This window comes from Monodelphis domestica, chromosome 1 (genome assembly GCF_027887165.1).
Source record: "Monodelphis domestica isolate mMonDom1 chromosome 1, mMonDom1.pri, whole genome shotgun sequence".
NCBI lineage: Eukaryota > Metazoa > Chordata > Mammalia > Didelphimorphia > Didelphidae > Monodelphis > Monodelphis domestica.
The window spans coordinates 111990444-112008610 of record NC_077227.1 but is presented as its reverse complement, the minus strand read 5'-3'; the positions used below and the strand labels follow the sequence as shown (position 1 = coordinate 112008610).

At 38.4% G+C, this 18167-nt stretch overlaps 2 protein-coding genes across 10 annotated transcripts in view; one reads left to right on the top strand and one right to left on the bottom strand.

The window, feature by feature from the left end:
- Positions 1 to 4008, bottom strand: part of LOC100028437 (cilia- and flagella-associated protein 43) — a 161116-nt gene extending 157108 nt beyond the window's left edge. Inside the window, exons 1-2 of one of the 4 annotated variants that reach the window (XM_007479064.2) lie at positions 2894 to 4008; positions 1680 to 1933 (exon numbers count right to left, since the gene is read on the bottom strand). In XM_007479064.2, the coding sequence (XP_007479126.1) occupies positions 1680 to 1933; positions 2894 to 2952 (313 nt within the window). In that variant the 5' untranslated portion in view covers positions 2953 to 4008. The remainder of the gene's footprint in view (positions 1 to 1679; positions 1934 to 2893) is intronic. The other 3 variants (XM_007479059.2, XM_007479056.3, XM_007479061.2) reach the window with 3 other exon arrangements.
- Positions 1 to 16523, top strand: part of LOC100022188 (glutathione S-transferase omega-1-like) — a 193371-nt gene extending 176848 nt beyond the window's left edge. For 2 of the 6 annotated variants that reach the window (XM_056804398.1, XM_056804401.1), the window contains 5 exons: positions 5732 to 5840; positions 10063 to 10282; positions 12101 to 12199; positions 15017 to 15123; positions 16288 to 16523. In XM_056804398.1, coding sequence (XP_056660376.1) covers positions 5782 to 5840; positions 10063 to 10282; positions 12101 to 12199; positions 15017 to 15123; positions 16288 to 16441 — 639 coding nt within the window. In that variant the 5' untranslated portion in view covers positions 5732 to 5781 and the 3' untranslated portion in view covers positions 16442 to 16523. Of the gene's footprint in view, positions 1 to 348; positions 370 to 3094; positions 3179 to 4522; positions 4844 to 5731; positions 5841 to 10062; positions 10283 to 12100; positions 12200 to 15016; positions 15124 to 16287 lie in introns of those variants that run through there. The other 4 variants (XM_056804400.1, XM_007479069.3, XM_001368753.4 and 1 more) reach the window with 4 other exon arrangements.
- The last annotated feature ends 1644 nt before the right edge of the window (positions 16524 to 18167 follow it).

Sequence of the window (18167 nt, the reverse complement as noted above, 5' to 3'; positions counted from 1 at the left end):
CACAAAGAGTGCTCTCTATGGACACAGAACTGCACCCCTCCCCCACAGTTTGTTACTAGAAAGGCAGAGGGACTGGGAGGAACTGCTCCACTCTCCCTCTCTACCACACCTGAGGACATTTCTCTCATCACCCACCTCTCCGCCCAGTAGCCCAATGAGAGTACTTTCTCCTGGGAGTGGGGGCAGGGTGTGCCTGGTACTTGGTGGGGGGAAAGGCACAGCATGCAACCTATATGCCTATCCTATAGGGTCACAGAACAAATGCTAGAAGTGACTTCAGAAGATGTCTCTTCCAAATCCTTCACACTGCAGATGAGGAGACTGATGCTGAGAGGGTAAATGACTTGCCCAAGGTCAGAAGAATCAGAGGTAGGCTATGAACAGGTCCTTTGACTTCAAAACTAGGGCTTTTTTCACTGCCTCAAAGAGGATTATTCACATTTTATAATACAAATTTACTCCTGAAATTTTCATATTTGTTGGATATTATAATACTTCAGTGTAATAATATTTTTTCATAAAACAAGGTCCTCATAGTCATACTTTGGTCTAGAAAGAGAAATTAGCTGCATTTATAAAAAAATTAATCTTTGAACAATAAATTTACCAAATATTGTTAGAAGACCTATGTATTAATAACACAAATATTCTAGATTCAGTTCTCTTTTTATTTAAAAGATGTAGATATTTCTAAATATGAATAAATAAGGAGACCATTTGCTATGAACATTTAGTTTTACTCCATCTGAAAAAGAATAGTAAATTGAATTGTCTTGTGATTATTGGATACTGAAATACGTCTTTGAACTTGAAAATTTTGTTTTTGGCTTTAAGCAAATAAACAATTATCTGTTTTTTCAAAGTGATATGAAATTTATTACTAGTTCATAACATCTTATTTGTGTGAAATGAATTTCTGCTATTTTAAAGACATATCTCAATATTGATTAATGGTTGAAAAAAGACATAAGCTCTCAAATGCTTGAAAATGTATTTTGCCATATAACCAAATTACATACAAGTAGATCATTTAAAAATGAGTACAGTATAGCTAGGTCATAACTTAAGAATAAGGTATATTCCATGTTTCTTTTTAAGCCGAGTGTAAGGAATTTTTTTCTCCCATAGAAATTATGCCATAAGTTATGGTTAGGCTCCTAAGCTACCCTACTAAAACCTCCTTGTATCTGAACTATGTTGTATAGATAGATGTAGATATATTTGAACTACAGTGTAGAATATCCTAAAGCCCCTGAACCCTCTTTGGGATTCAAGTCTTTTCTTCAAAGAGAAAGAAGGTGGAAGAAAGGCTATTCAAAGGCTCTGGCCTTTGACAGCCATAGGGGAAAAGAACATTAGTTATTTGTGGAGATGAGTCATTTTCATGCTGTATGACTTCACCTATTTCTTTTTACCAGGGATTTTGTATAGCTATACAAATAGCAATACAAGTAAAATTTCAATAAATCATAACAAAATACCACCACTCTGAAAAAGGCATTCTAATTGAGCACAAGACCGACTTTTCCAGTTCACTAATTAGTACAATTCTTAATGTCTAGATCTTATCTCTAAGGACATATTTTTGAAAGCTTTCATTTGTTCAAAGAACAGCTCAAGTTGTCAGGTTTTTAGGATACTTTTTTCAATTTCAGAATAAACAAGTCTCATAGGAATACCTTTTAATTTTGCCCTTTTGGTCAGTGCAGGGTAGTTGTATATGTAGATGGAGGGCTTAAACTTCCGATCTGAAAAAGCCACCACTTCGAAAGGAATATTAGTTGCCACAGCACCCACGTTTCCATTCATACACTGTAGAACAGTCTTTCTCTCTTTTTCAATATTTAAAAAAATTAAAAAATTCCCACAAGGGTAGCAAATTGTGGTGTTGTTGATAAAAGCCAATTCCTTCATAGGGAATCCTTGCACCCATCTTTGGAAAAGGATATATTACCATCAATAATTATGTAGATTAAGCCATTATAAAAATAAAAGGTCATCAAAAAAATTAACAATTCTGCCATTTCCCTCCCCAGTGATATATTTTAGATAAAAAAAGATCTTCTAGAGTTTTCTGCCTATCCAGATAGTGTATCACGAACTACAGAAATTTAATCAAAATTTTAAAGATGGGCACTACTGGGTGAAGCAAAGGGCTGATAGGACATGAAAAAGAAAAGGGAAAACACCAGAGAAGAAAGCTAGACACCTTTTAAAAACATTTGCTGTAAGACTGTGGAAGATGTGTATATTAGCAGATAGGAGAATGATTCTTTACTGACAGAAGTGGTATGAAAAGTTAATTCGTATGGTACAAGTGGAACATGAATTTGCAGCAGAAATGAAGAGCTTTATAAAAATGAACTGGGGTTAGACTACATATGCAGCAGTGCCTTATGGGAAAGAGGTGGCATATTAGATGGCTTATTATTATTAGATGGTGGGGGAGCCATTTAAATGTTATGGATTGCTTGATTGAGAAAGTAAGGAACAAATGAAAGAGCTTGGGTAGGGAAAAGATCAGATATTCATGAGCTAGAGTTGGGTAGAACGAAAATGTGCATCCTGAGGGTTAATGGAGACAATTTAAAAAGCCATCTTGCACTGAACCTATTTACATGCATAAGCTCACAGACTGCAAGGGGAAGAGAGTAGAGCCCCCAACCAGGTGGCTTCTCGTGGAGTGGAATTCAGCCAAAGAGAACAGAGATCTTTAGAAAAGCTGAGGGAGCATTTCAGACGCGTGAAAAATCAGAGATGAAGGGGGAATGAAGGTTCGGAGAGAAGGCAAAGTCACGGGGAGCAACAGAGGTTAAAAATTACTATTGGAGAGAAAGCGTCACAAAGGATAATAGAGTTCGGAGAAGAGAAGGCGGCAGGCTGGTCGGAGCACCTCACAGACAGGGTTGCGTTCTGGAAGTAGTCCGATCCCTCTTGTTCTTTGCCACTCATCGTAATTGGAGGTGTTCAAAACAGAAAAACTTCAAGGAACGGTGCAGCTCCTTCTACAAAAATGCAGCTTCCGTCCGCTTCTTCCTAGGCTCGCAGCTGAAGCGAAGCGGACAGTTAGCGTTAGTATCTAAGAGACTGTAACCCGGGTGCCGATGGATTCGTCCAGTCCGTGGAACTATCGTCACAATAGGGGGCCGGTCGGAAAACCGAACCGCAGGAATCATAGGTGAGGGCATTTAATGGATGATCTAGAAGGCAGTCACAGGGAATGGGGAGGAGGGGAGGGGAAGCGGGATTTAGATTTAGATTTAGAGGGCTTTTAAAGAATAATGTTTTTAAAAAAATGAACCTCTCTCCCTAAATTCTTCTATCGTTCGTTTTTTATGCCCAGCAGAATACCTTAAATCAAGAACCCCAATTTGTTTAGCCATACCCCGCTTAAAGAGTACAAACTTTATTTCCACTTACTGTAAAGAACAGGAAGGGATTTTGGAAAATCCAAGCTGATTGGGAAAATGCCTGGACCCCGCAGCTAATTATCGGGGGAGAGTGAATGTGGGAGGAGAGGTTTGATGTGTTCCTTTCAAGGTTGGGAAAGGGGTGAGTAAGTGTGGGAAGCGGTAGGTAGCCCGATCTAGCTAGATCTTGTCTTATGGGTTGAGAGGAGTATTGCGGGTTGGGGCAAGAAAATTGCCACAGTTTATCTGGCCTTCAACTGATTGGTTCAACTGGACATGCGCAAACCAGTGGGGAAGGGAGGATGCGTACAGAAAGCTAAAATCAAAAGGACAGTCATTCGAAAAGCCCGGTTTTGTGGCGGAGAAGAGAACGTTTTCAAGCTTGCTTAGGTTGCTGCGACGTCTAGGCTTGCTTTTAAAAACCCTTAAGGGGGAGGAAAATAGAAAGCTTTTCAGTACTCAAATCATCACACTTAAGGTAACACCCACAAGTATCGGTCCCAGAGAAGTAGGGAAGTGGGACCAGGAAAAGCAGGAACGAGAAGGAAAAGATCTATTTATAATTGTCTTTTCCTAGGAAGAATTCTTTGCCTAAATTCCCCAGGGTTGCCGCTAACTTAAAAAGGCGAGTCCCAAAGCCTTCTTATCTCGCATTGCCCCGCCCTGACCCCGTCCTCCCGTTTCTCTCCCTCTCTCCCCCCTCCCCTCCCTCTCTCCCTCTCTCCCTCTCTCCCACACACAGCTTTCTTTATCAACCCGGTGCCACCTAGCTGCCTCGGTGCTGGGGATGGAAAGGCAAAACAGTTCCTTACTCTGACGTACCTTATCCGGGTTTTCCACTTGCTACTTGTCTTTTTCCTTTCTTGGAATTCTTAGCACTTAGCCCAGTGCCTGCTGACACATAGTAAGAGCTTAAGGAGGCCATATAATATTCCATCAGTGGGTTTCAGGGCGGGGGGAGGGGGGGGGGAGGGGGGGGAAGAGGGGGAAAGGGGGGGCGTCCAACTTAATAAGGGTTGACGTACAAAATACTCCCGTGGGGCTTCCTGGAGATAGTTTCAGGTTTGTGAATAGATTTCTTTTCAGCTGTCTGTGATAATTACTTTAACTTCATCCGTGGACTTGCTGTCAATTTGGAGTAGCAAGTAGCTAGACAATCTCCGTGTGGGTCTCTCGCGCGGTCTCCCTTTCTCCCTCCTCCTCTCCCTCCCTCTCCCCGCCCCATCGCAGCCTGGGGACCTTTCCTCCCCTTTCCCCACCTCCATCCCAACCAGAAGCTCAGTCCATGCGTTGATCTGGGGGATGGTGAAAGGAGAGCCTACGAGGCGGTTTCTTCCTGGCTAAACTAGAGCCAGTGACTTTCGGGACCGAAAGACGCTCGTTTTTAGAGGGAGGAATCATGTCCCAAGACTCAAGTAAGAGCCTGGGAAAAGGTAAGCATGGGCAAAGGCATGGACGTCGGGACCGGGTGGGCCGCCCGAAGTCGGCACAGATAGCCTTTGTCCGATTTCTTTCCCATAAGCCGAGGGGCCGAGCGCCTGTGAGAGGCGGGAGGATGAGTCCCAGAAAACTCGGAGGCCAGCGAGTCGAACCCTCCCCGTGGACGGCGGACACGGGAGACGGTTCCATGCTTTGCCCGAGGTTCCCGTGGCGGTAGTCCCAGAGGCGTGATTCAGAACCAAGTCTGTGACCACGATCCACGGCCCGAGCTCCGCCGGGAATAAAGAGGAACTTTTAACTGAGCGAAGCACGTCCCATGGGGGTGGGGGGAGGGAAGAGAACTGGGAAATGCCTCCTACCGAGGGAGAACTGTGCCCCGAGGCTGGAGACCGGCCGGGAAGAGGCATGGAAAAGGAGGCGAAATGTGCTGTTCGAGGAACAAGAGGGCCGATATGCCCGGCATAACTAAACTAATTTGAGATACGTCCACACATACAGGCAACACCCATATACATGCTTTCATGGATACACTTCTATAAGTAGGTGGGTGTGTTCACACACATAAGAGCCACCGGGGCCCACTTGAGAGCTTTGAGCGGTATTTTATGTTTGATCCTGGAGGAAATAGGGAGCCACTGGAGTTTATTGAATAGAGGAGCGGTCAGATTTGGGCTTTTTGAAGATCACTGGGGCATCTGAATGGATGGCCTGGAGTGGGGCTCACTAGCAGGCTCATGTGAGAGTTCTGGCTTGCGGGGATAAAGGTCTGCACCACATTAGTAACCGCATGAATGGAGAGACAAGGATGTGTATGGGAGAGAAAGTAAAAATAAAAATAACAGGACTTAGCAAAATAAATTTATTTTGGGGTCCTCTTGCAGGAAGCTCTCCCCCAGGTCCTGTACCAGATGGAGTCATCCGGGTCTACAGCATGAGATTCTGCCCTTTTGCCCAGAGAACTCTGCTTGTCCTGAAGGCCAAAGGAATCAAGTAAGAACAAAGATCCCTGAATTCCCTTGCAAAAAAGGACCGCCCGCAGGACTCCCAGTGTTCTTTAGGAATTACAAAATCGGAACCCTGGGAAAACCCGGAAAGGTTCTGGCGTGCAGTGGCATTTGCAGAGCACTTGGGTCTCACAGCAGCCCGGGGGGAGGGGGGGGGCGTGCAACCAAGTCCTTTTTCTTCTGTAGAGTTGAGTAAACCGAGGTGAGGGTGGTGAAATCAATCTGATACAGATAAAGGGCCTTAAAAGTCATTTCGTTTAAGCCTCTCCTTTTATTTTTAGTGCTTTATTTGTGACTTTTGTTTTTTATAGGTTAATCACTTACCGATAACCATTTCCCAAACCCTCCCTCACAGTAAGGGACAACAGTTAAGCAAAACCATCCAAAGGCAGTGAACTTCTGACAGCATGTGCAGCATTCTACACTCAGTGCACCACCTCTTTTCCAGGAGTAAGAAATCTTTTTCATCTCTGATCCTTTAGAACCAAGCGTGAGGCTGATATCTTTTAGTCTTGTTTTCATTTACATTTTCATAATTATGTCATTTTTATGCATCAGTTCAAAAAGCTTTTCTTCATTGCTCTGACTTTCTTATATTTGTCATTTCTTAAATTACAAAGATATTGTAGTTTAATGTGTATACTGTAACTGGTTCAGCCCTCCCCAGTCAGTGGGCTCCCGTTTTGTTTCTTGTTTTTTGCTATTAAGAAAAATGTCCATGAATACTTTCTTATATAAAGGACCTTTCCTTGTTATTTACCTTGAGGGGATATTCAGTACCTTATAAGTGAATTATATTACTAGGCAAAAGGGTTTAATAGCTCAGAAATTTTCTCCCATGTAATTCCAACTTGTTTTCCAGATCAGTTACACAATGAATTAATGTGCTTATCTTTCCATAATCATCCCCCTCCCCCATTCTTTACAACTTTCATCTGTTTAAGGAATATGAAGTAAAATCCCCATTGCCTTAAATTGCATTCTTTTATTATAGAAATTTGGAGTATTTAAGATGGTTGTTGGTATTTCTTCTTTTTTGGATGTCCATTTTTTTGACTGATACTGCCTTAACTATTTTTGCAACATTTTCTTCCATATCTTGAATATCAGATTTTTAATATTTCCATTTAGTAGTTCTCCCTATTCTAGCTGCATTATTTTTTTATGTAAAAGATTTTCTATTTTGTATATCTGATTTTGTATATGGGCATCTTTTCTGTTTCTCATTTGATTTATTTCTCCCTGACCATAGTTTAAAAATTAGTACTTCCTTCTCCTTTGATTTTGTTTTATATAATCCTTTTTCTTTTTTTGTGGATCAGCTATTTGAAGCTTATTATTGCAACAGTATAAGAGATTATTAGTCTTGAGCCAGTTTTCTGTCAAATTTCTTTCCTATATTTCCATCAAGATTCTTGACAAACTAGGAATCCTTCTCCCTTTTGTTTATATTTTCCCATACTCACCCTCCACTTCTAAAGACAGGAATGTGAAATTAAGAGAGAAGTTGTATGAAGTCATGCTTTGCTGCAAATCTGGGACATGAATCCAGGTCTCCTCCCTCTCAATACACTTCACAGCACTGCCTCCTCTTTCTGTGCCAGAGGGTTCCCATCATTTTATGGGTCTTCCTCATACTGTTTCATGTGTTCTTTCCCCAATGATAATGTAAGCTCTTTGAGAGCAAGGACCATGTCTTTTATCCTTTTGAATATGCCACAATAATGAGCAGAGTTCTAGTCATAACAAATATGAAGGAATCATCTATGATCCTATATTTGTCATTCAAGTCCCAGCTCTCACAATTAACTAGTTGTGTGACCACTGGTAAGCTGCCCAACTTCAGAGAGCCCAAGTTTCTTTATAATTAAAGTAGGGTTGATAATATCACTTACACTGACGACCTCACAGGATTGTTTTGAAGAAAGCCCATTGCAAACCTTTAAAATTCTATACAAATAGATTTTTGCTTTCACTGAAAGGTACAACTTCCAACTTGCTGTGGCTGGTGCTCTAACTTCTTCATTCACTATGTGGGATTACTAAAATGGACAAAACAGTATTTCTACCTTTCTCAGCCACTGGCTCTTTGGACACAGTATCATGTATTTAGAGCTGGAATGAATCTGAGTTTATTTAGTCTGACTTTATTATTCTAGAGATGAGGAAACTGAGACCCAGTTAGTCACTTGCCCCAAATGACACAGATAATAATAAAGCCAACATTAAAATTCAGGTCCTCTGACTCCAGATCAGCACACTTTCAGGGGAACTCCATAAATGTTTCCAAAGTTGATTTGAGTTGATTTTCTACAATACCTGAAGAGGCTCTGTGGCATTATAAGTTGGACTTATCAAAGTCTTGAGTTCAATTTCTGATTTTAACATAGGGCAACTAGGGAGCACAGAGGATAGAGTGCTGCATCTTGAATCAAGAAGACTTATCTTCATGAGTTCAAATCTGGCCTCATATAATAACTAACTAACCTCAGATAATAATAAGTAACTTGACCCTGGGCAAGTCACTTAACTGTTTGCCTCAGTTTCCTCATCTATAAAATGAACTGGAAAAGAAAATGGCAAACCACTCCAGTATCTTGGCCAAGAAAATCTCAAATAAGGTCACAAAGAGTCAGACAGTCTCGAATAACTTCTACAGCAATGTAAGTATCATGGATTAGTTGTAACCCTCCTGATCCTCATTTTTCCCATCTGTTGAAGTACCCGAAATATCTACCTCCCTGGGTTATTTTGATTATAAGATAATATATAATGCAAATAAAGTTCTCTGTAAGCATCAGTTATTAATTTTTAGTGTTTCAGAAATTTTTTGAATATTGATTGCCTTGGGATATGTCTTGATTTTCCATCACAGGAGACATTTAGCAAACTAGTTTCATATGCTTTGTACTTATACTGATAGAGCTGCAAACATAAATAATGGTTCTTGCCCTCTAGTACATGATAATCTAGTCTAGAGTCTTCCCATTGAAGGTTTCCTTCCATATGGTCTGTACCTTTTAGTACTGATTGATTTTCATGGTGTATCTCCTATTAGGACAGCTAGAATAGAGTGCTGGCCCTGGAGTAAGAAAGATTCTTCTTCCTGAGTTCAGATCTGGCCATAGATACTCACTAGCCGGATGACCCTGGGCAAGTCACTGAACCCTGTTTGCCTCAGTTTTCTCATCTGTAAAATGAGCTGGAGAAGGAAATGGAAACCATTCTAGTATCTTTGCCAAGAAAATCCCAAATAGGATTATGGAGAGTTGGGCCCAACTGAGAAACTACTGAACAGCAATAATCCTCTATTAGAATGTAAACATTATTGAAGGTAGGGACTGTTTTTGCATTTCTTTGTATGCCTTTCCATTGTCATAGCTCCTAGGGCACAGTAAATGCTTAGTAGGTTTTTGTTGATTGATTGATAGGGAAAGGCAATACACTTCCTAGCTGTGTGACCCTGGGCAAGTCACTTAATCCCATTGCTTAGCCCTTACACAGTATTGATTCTAACACAGAAGGTGAAGGTTTATTAAAAAAAAAAAAATAGGGAAAGGCATGAAGCAAGGATACAGAAAGAGGGAAGCCCAAGGCCAGTGATTCAGTTGATTTGAATATAGAGTTCATATAAGGGAGTAATAAATGGCAGAGTTAGAAAAGTAAGGAGGAGAATTATTAGCATGCATTTCTGGTGTAAAACTTTGTTATCCAAATCTTACTTTCTATTGCTATCTCTATAATCCCTTCAGCAAAGTATTTGGAAGGTCTAATTAGGTGCTGAATATAACATGGACTTCATATACGTTTTTCTTACTTGCTTGGAAACCCAGAAAACTATGCCTAAGCAAAGGAATTTAAAGAGAGAAAGAGTTCATCAAAGGTGGATTTTCAAAATGATATGCTTGACACAAAGTCCTCATTGCATTTCCTCAAGTAACATATTTCACACTATAAAGATAGATGATGGGAGTTATCTAGTTCAAATATTTGTCTGATACTTTACGACCTACAGTGGACTTTGACCTGCATCTGCTAATAAATAAGCTGTCTTGAATGTGGTATCTGAGGATGTGGATAAAGCTGCATAGTTAATAAACTATGAGATAATATGTAAAAAGATTTGGAAACCTTACAGCACCGTATAAATCAATGCTAGATATTATTAAACATGTCGTCCTTTTTATTCTTTTCCTTCTCTTTTACAGGCATGAAATTATCAACATCAATCTGAAAAACAAGCCTGACTGGTTCTTTAAGAAGAATCCCTTTGGTCTAGTACCAGTTCTGGAGACCAGTCAGGGTCAACTGATCTATGAATCTGTCATCACTTGTGAGTACCTAGATGAAACCTATCCAAAGAAGTTGTTCCCAGAGGATCCCTATGAGAAAGCTTTTCAAAAAATGATTTTGGAGCTGTTCTCTAAGGTACACTAGATACAAGAAATCCCTAATTTGTTTTTCTTAGTAATGTTGATTGCCCAGTTATTTAGAACCCAGGTGAGGGCTAAAAACAGACATATGCTTATAATTTTGTTCAACTCTATTCATAAACTGACAAATTAACAAGTACTTAGGAGGATGCTAAAGGAATTATTATAATTATATCATTATAATATAAATGTGCCTAAACCAATATATGGTTGACAAATGTGTGTTTTATATTTTGAAAATAATGGTTGTAAACCACATTTCTAAAGTGTTATACCTTAACTTGGTAGTTTATTAGATGTCATATCTAAAGGAATGGTTAATTAATACTTTAACAGTCATTAAGATGCAAGACAGAACTGGAAGATGTAAGGTTTTTTTGTTTTTAAAAACCCTTACCTTCTGTCTTGGAATCAATTCTGTGTAACACTTCTAAGGCAGAAGAGTGGTAAGGGCTAGGCAATGGGGGTTAAGTGACTTGCCCAGGGTCACACAACTGGGGAGGCCAGAATTGAACCTAGGACCTCCATCTCTAGGCCTGGCTCTCAATCCACTGAGCTACCCAGCTGCCCCCAAGATGCAGGTTTTGAAGGAAATATTTTTGATCTCAAATAGATTTAGGAACCGCATTAAGAGGAAAAGACTATGGGGTTAGAGGAAACTCACCAAAGAGGGGGAAAAAATTCCTTTAATTGGGAGGCTATTTAAGCAAGATGAAGGTGAGATGATAGAGGAAACTGACATTATAGAAGGAATGGAAGGGGGGGGGAAATGGGGAACAAAAAGAAGCAAGGTAGAAAACCATGTTCAGTATGGCAAAAGAAAATAAGTGAGGTTAAAACTAAAATCCTATTAAAGATGTCTTGCTACAAAATAAAGTAGCTTATACCAAAGATTGTTATATTTAATTTCTTTTTAAGATGAGATGAGAGAATAGTATATTGAGGAGAATTAATGTTACATTGTCTTATTTATTAGCAATATTTCTATATGAAAACATTATTTCCTTGAGCCTAGAGTTTTGAAAGTTAGGCAGAAGTGGTCCCTTTTCTAAAACTAAAGTAATTGACTTCCAGGCCTCAAGGCATCTAACTAGGTCTAAAGACCTTTGTCTTTAGTCAAAGACTTTGAAGGGATAAAAGGCTTTCCTTTATTTTAAGCAAGACCACCTTTCTAAGGCATTTAAAAACTGGGCAAGGTGGTTACTTTTCCTTGTTGGGTGAAGGTTGACTTACCAAATAATGAAGTAATGGGGGAAGAGTTAAGATCTTTAAGTCCATCTCCTCTTTTGAAATATCCACCAATTGGGACTGCCAGGGGAGGTCCAAAGGATGAAGTGTCTGGCCAATCAGAAAGAGGACACACTTTCCTATAAAAGAGAGGGTCAGGGCTTACTGAGAGACTTTTCCATAAAAAGCAGATGTGATAAACCCATCTTTTATTACTAGATTGCATTCCCCTATTAATAAATGATGTTATTCTTGGGGAAATGGCCTCATATTATTTATTGGTTAAAATTCTGGGTGTTACAATATAGGTATCTTAAGTCCATAACCCAAGAACTTCTGTCTGTACTAGTCTTTGTTCAAGTCCTGCCTTTGGTTGCAAAATGTAGCTTATCAGCTCTGGAAACTGGTATACTTAGAGAATATGTGTAAAATCTAGAAAGTAGATGATATGCTCAAGGATTAAGATTAGAAGAACTGTCTTTGCTATATTTTTAGGTGAAAGACCAATATATGCTAACCATCAAGTTTTCCTTGTTCTTTATTATATAATAATATAATATATTTGTTATTATTCTCTATTACTTAGGTACCACCTTTGTTTAAGGATTTGATGGCAGGAGGGAATGGAGGAGACTCCTCTGCCCAGAAAGCAGGGCTCCAAACAGTATTTAGTAGCCTGGAGGAGGTAAAGAATAAATTGTGTCTTTTGTACCAAACATAACCAAGTAATTGAGACATAGGAGTCACCTCATCTTCCTGTTTTCTTCTCAAACTCTGACCTCTTTTTTCTATGTAGATATTTCATCCTCTCATTTCTATAGGGTAGTTTCATAGTGATTTTTAGGAGGTTAGAATTTTTTTCTAAGATTTCAATAATTAAGAATTTTATTTTCTTTTTAAACCTTAATGTGAGTGGCTTTTTTAATAGGGAAAAAATAAGTCTTTTCTAATTATATTTTACTAGGCCAGGAGAAATTATAAGAGTTGTATTGTACAAAATATAAGGGCTTGCTCTGCAAAATGAATTGCATTGTACAAATCTGCATGATTTTTACAAAATCAATTCTAGTTAGTATCAGATAATATTTTTTAATGAAATCCCAGTGACCTTAAAGAATTGGAGCTAAAGCATCTTGGAAATTGAACTTCCTCATATCTGCTAGAAATGGCAGTATGACATTGTATATAGAGTACTAAGCTCAGACCCCATCCACTTCTGGTTCAAGTTGTGTGGCCACAGACAAGTGGCCTCAGGCAATTTTCTAAGACTTACTTATTATAAATCAGTTGTGATCTGTGCTGGAAGTCAGAGATTCTGAATATATTCACTAGAGTGAAGTTTTTAATTATAAATGTTTAACTTTCTATGGAATCAATTTATATGATATACACATTTTAGATTGCTACAACATCCATTTGAAGTAGAGAGGAATTTAAGGTCTTTTCAATTTATAGATCAAGAGAGATCAATTTAATTTAATTAAATAAATACATATTAAAGGACATACTGTTTATAGAGCATTCTGCTAGGCATTGGAGAAAATACAAGGCTTAGATTAAGCATATTCCTTTTCTAATAGAATTTGTAGTCTATTGTAGAGGAACTAAATTGCATACACAAATAACTATCCAAACTAACAAATTAAAAATAGAACAGAAATGCATTATTGAAGGGGTATAAGCATATTTAAATTTAAACATTCAGAAATGGATCACTAGACTACCCCTGTGGAAAGAAATGGATCTGAAATAGAAACTCATCTTTTAAGCTTTCATTTAAACAGAAACTCTAGGAAAATAGGTGACTATTGTTTGTTTAAGTACAGTAGCAAAAGTTGTATTTTATTAACTTGCCTGGTTTTATTATTAACATCAATTATTAGCCAACTTCCTTAAAGGGATAATTAGGAAATGATCTAAATTAGATGTGGTTTATATTTAGTGAGTAGAATTGCCAAGCCCCCAGAGTCAGGAAGACTTATCTTCCCAAATTCAAATCTAGCCTTAGCTATTTTCTTTTTGTGTGATCCAGGCTACTGTAGTCTAAGCAAGGATCTTAGGTAGAGGAGTCAGCTGGAACCAGATCTGCTGATAAATTTTCAGTGTGAGCATTTATCAGTGATTGTTAATATCAAATTGGGGTTTTAGTTTTCTTTTGTTTTTCTTCCATTTATTGCCTCATTTTAAGGAAACCAAAAAATGATGGATAAAACATTAATGCAGATTAAACCTGTAGAGATCTAGTTGTTAAAACATTTACTGGCATATCACTGGCTCTAGGTAACACTAATGCTATATGTAGTAGAGCAAGAATTGATTAACAAAGAAAAAAATAATTCTTCAATAGAAATATCAATGAAGTCACAGATCTAGTCAAAAATAATAATACAAGCCATATGAGCTGAAGTGTTTTTCTTTTCTTAATCAGGTAATTATTTCAGGTTCCCCGCCTTTCTTTCCTCATTTGGTCAGAAATTCAGCAATATCATGTGCTCAAATTGACTGGCCATTTAACTTCTTAAATCTTAGGTACATTCATCCCATCATTAAATCAAGGGTTACTTCATGTTCTTTTATTGTTTGTTTATATTGGCTGGTTTGTTCCATTTGGAAATCCAAGGCTTATTTACTTTGAATGTGACTGACCAGTTGAGCAGTCAACAAATCCTAAGGTCAGAGGGCTCAGCTAGGCAAAGAATTGAAGACATTGTCTTCAAGTAATCTCCAGATTGACTCTTTCTAGACCAGTAATGGTGAACTTATGGCATGGGTGCCAAAGGTGGCACATAGAGCACACCTAATGACATTTTTTCACATCTCTTGCCCCCCCCCCCTTTTTTTTTGCTCAGCAGCCCAAAGGGAGCCTTTTCTCCCTCCCCTGTGTGGGGGGTAAGGTGGGTGGGGGCAGGACATGGCACTCCATCTCCAAAAGGTTTGCCATCACTGTCCTAGACTCTTTCCTTTTGATGGAAAAACAAATAACTCAAAAGACAAAAACTGAATTAACTATGAATTGGTTTTGCCTCTCTCCCAAGAGTTGAGTTAAAGAAGACAATCAAACCTTGAGTACATTTTCAATTATTCTAGCCTCTGGCCATTGAGTTTTTCCCAGGTTTCTGCCACTCAGTAGTGTCTCTCCCCTCCCCCCAAGCTTCAGCAAACTCAAGTAACCTGGCTTTTGACTTCTCTCCAGTTTCAAAAGAATATTTAAATAGCCCCCCTCTTTCTGTAGTTCAAGAGAAGTCCCAGTGCTTTGGTTCTGTGTGATTACATGAGATTATAATCCCAGGGCCACCATGTGGTTTTTGTGATTAGAATTTCCTTGTCCAACTACTTTGGTAGTTCTGTATTTTTTTAGGTTCATAGAACACAACAAAAAGCCAAGTCTGGCAGATAGTGAAAGCCTTCTCATTAATCTGGACTGAATTTATTGTAACTATGTCTGAAATAGCTCAATGGGAACAAAAAGAAGAATTTATTTTTTGTCCATCCAACTTTTCAGGTTCTTACTCATCAGAGGACAGCTTTCTTTGGAGGGAACACTATATCCATGATTGATTACCTCATTTGGCCCTGGTTTGAACGTCTGAGTGCATATGGGATAGCACAGTAAGAAAGTTTACCATTTTGCAATAAATTTATTGGTGTTCTGGAGAATGTTTTTTGAAAAAAATCCATTCCAAATTATCTAACTTTTTTGGGACGAGGGGGAGGATCAAAGTATTAAGAAGCCAGTTTTAAAAATAACTTAGTACTCTTCTGGTTAAAAATGCAAGTATACACTTGAATGATCATAAGCTACGGACCCACATTTTAGCAGAATTTCAACTTAGTTTCCCAAAGCAAGGATAGCTATTTAAGTTTTTCATACTACCCTATCCAAACAGCACAAATTACAAAGACTGTGAAAGCCTTCTGCATGCTATCAGCAGTCCTTTTAGCTTTGTTCTCAACTGTTTTAAAGGGAATTGTTTATTTAGCATACTACAACGTAGCCTTTTAAAGATGGGTCATATTTGATTGTCTTACTGAATGTTTCTAATATTAAAAAAAGTTTTTTTTAAGTTGATGTTAAGAATTTTGGGCCTAGGACATCTGATTGAAATTGCATTCATTATGTGGGCTTGAAAAATTAAGTTCATCCCTCTATACCTTAATTTCTTCATTGTAAAGTTCCTTCTAGTTTTGACTTTCTATATCAATCTATCATTCAATTAAACTCCACAAACATTTATTAATGTGCAAAATAATATAGTCAAGACAGAATGGAAATGGAGGTCATAGAAGTTTAGGAGGCTGAAGAAATTAGAGGTCAGAGTGTTTGTGGGGACACTGATGCAAATCCCAAGCATCAGGGCAGGAGTTGGAGTACAGAGGAAGACTGTGAGGCAGGAACTGAATTCTTCAAAAAAGAAAGTAGAGGTCTAGAGGTCTGTAGATAATTGAGACAAAATTTGGACTTGGGTAATCAAGAGGGAGGTAAGTACCTCAAAGGAAGAGTGGTTTGCTGAATGATGGTAAGAAAGGGTTAAAGAAGGCATGAGAGAAATGTAGAAAATCAGAGTTAGAAGTCTAATCCATTCCTGAAAGTGAATTCTCACAACAATACTCTCCAGTACTGGTGCAGTGGTGTTTAGAGTGAAGTAGTATTTTTAAAAGGTTATAGAGGAAAATAAAATACAACCACAATGTAAAAAACATAAATAAATGTGAAAATTTGTGGTGCCTTCCTATTTCCTGCACGTAACATCATTTTTTAATCTATTCTCACAGCTGTGTGGACCATACTTCAAAACTTAAACTCTGGATAGCAGCCATGAAGAAGGACCCTACAGTAAAAGCCCTCCTTAGAGAAGAGAAAGCTCTTAAAAATTTCTTACATCTCTATTTTCAGAACAGTCTTGAGGCTTGTGATTATGGGTTGTGAGGGGAGAGTCATCAGCAACAAGGCTTCTTGCTCACTGGGTTTTTCTCTATACTTAATAAAAATTTTTCCATACCTAAAAAAATGTCATGTTCCATTAAATTTTTTTAACAGATCATTTTCATACCTATTATCTCTTTTACAGTCATTCTGTTTCCTTTTCTTGATCCTTCCTCTTTGTATGTCCCACAAGGCCTTCCATCCTTTCATTGGATATTTTAACATTATTTCAATGGAGTATATTCATTTTTTTTTTAAACTTTACCTTCTGTCTTAGAATTGATACTAAGTATTAGTTCCAAGGCAGAAGAATGGTAAGGAATAAGCAATGGGGTTAAGTGACTTGCTCAGGGTCATACAGCTAGGAAGTGACTGGGGCCATCTCCAGTCCTGGTTCTCTATCCACTGAGCCACTTCGATGCTCTGGCATTCATTTTTAAGATTCACACTATACTCAGTGAAATGAGCAAAATCATTAGAATATTATACATAGCAACAAAATTAATGCTGGAAGAATAAACTGTGAATGTAACCTCCAGGCAGTGAACAGAAAGGTAAAACATGAAATACAGATGATATTACACATTGGCCTCCTTGATCATATTTTCTTTGATGTGGGAAGGGTGGGGAACGGACTGGGATACTTGTGGACAGGATTTTTTTTTATGTGAATATGAAGAAAAAGTAAGCTAAACATAAGATTTGTGAATTCATTGGTGTACTATCTTTTTCTTTGCATATGGAAATTACTTGTTTTGTTTTGCAAAATTTGGAGAAAAGGGGGAAAAGGGCTTGAACTTTCAGTTCTATATTGACTGATAAATCAGTATTTTATATATTTTGGTCCTATATCTCTTAACACTTGAAGAACACATTTCCTTCAATGTGTTATTGTCAACACAACCCAATATCTGTAACTAATTTTTTCTTACCTTCTCCATTGGAACTCCTAATTTAAACAAAAAGAAAGGCGAATAGTTCGATAATTTAGTAGATATTGTTTATTGTAGTAGTAGCTATGGATTTATAATTATAGGACCTGGGCTCAGATATTGGCTGACTGGTGTAATATTTAAAAATAATATTTCTTGCTACCCAGAGGTAGATATCTTACAAAGTTTATTATGAAGGGTAGACAATCATTCCTAAGTAACCTGGCCGCATGGAGCCTAGCCTGCCAGTTCTTGTTTCATTTCCCCCTCACCTCCTACACTGTCCCTTCTCCTTAGGCTTCCCTCATGGTCTTCTTGTCCATCTCTCCCTTTCTCTTGTTTGTTTCTCCCATCCTGCCCCCAACTTTAACTTTTATTGACGCACAAAACATACGCCAGCGCAAACCTGTGGTATGTTAGGAATGTTTGATGGACATGTAAAGTTAGGAAGGGGGAAGGCATGAGCTTCCTTGACACACCGGTTACTTCCTTGTGAACTTGTGAACATGGGCAAATTACTTCATCTCTGGCCCTCAGTTTTCTCACTGTCATTCAGTCATATCTGATTCTACATGACATTTTCTTAGCAAAGATAATAGAGTGGTTTGCCATTTCCTTCTCCAGTGCGTCCCTATTTTATAGATGAGGAACTGAGGCAAATAGGGGTTAGGTGACTTGTCCAGGGTCATACAGTGTTTGAGGCCTGATTTTTTAAAAAGTTAATTAAATCCCCCCCCAATTACATGTAAAATCAGTTTCCAACATTAAAAAAATATATATTTCAAGTCTCAAGTTCT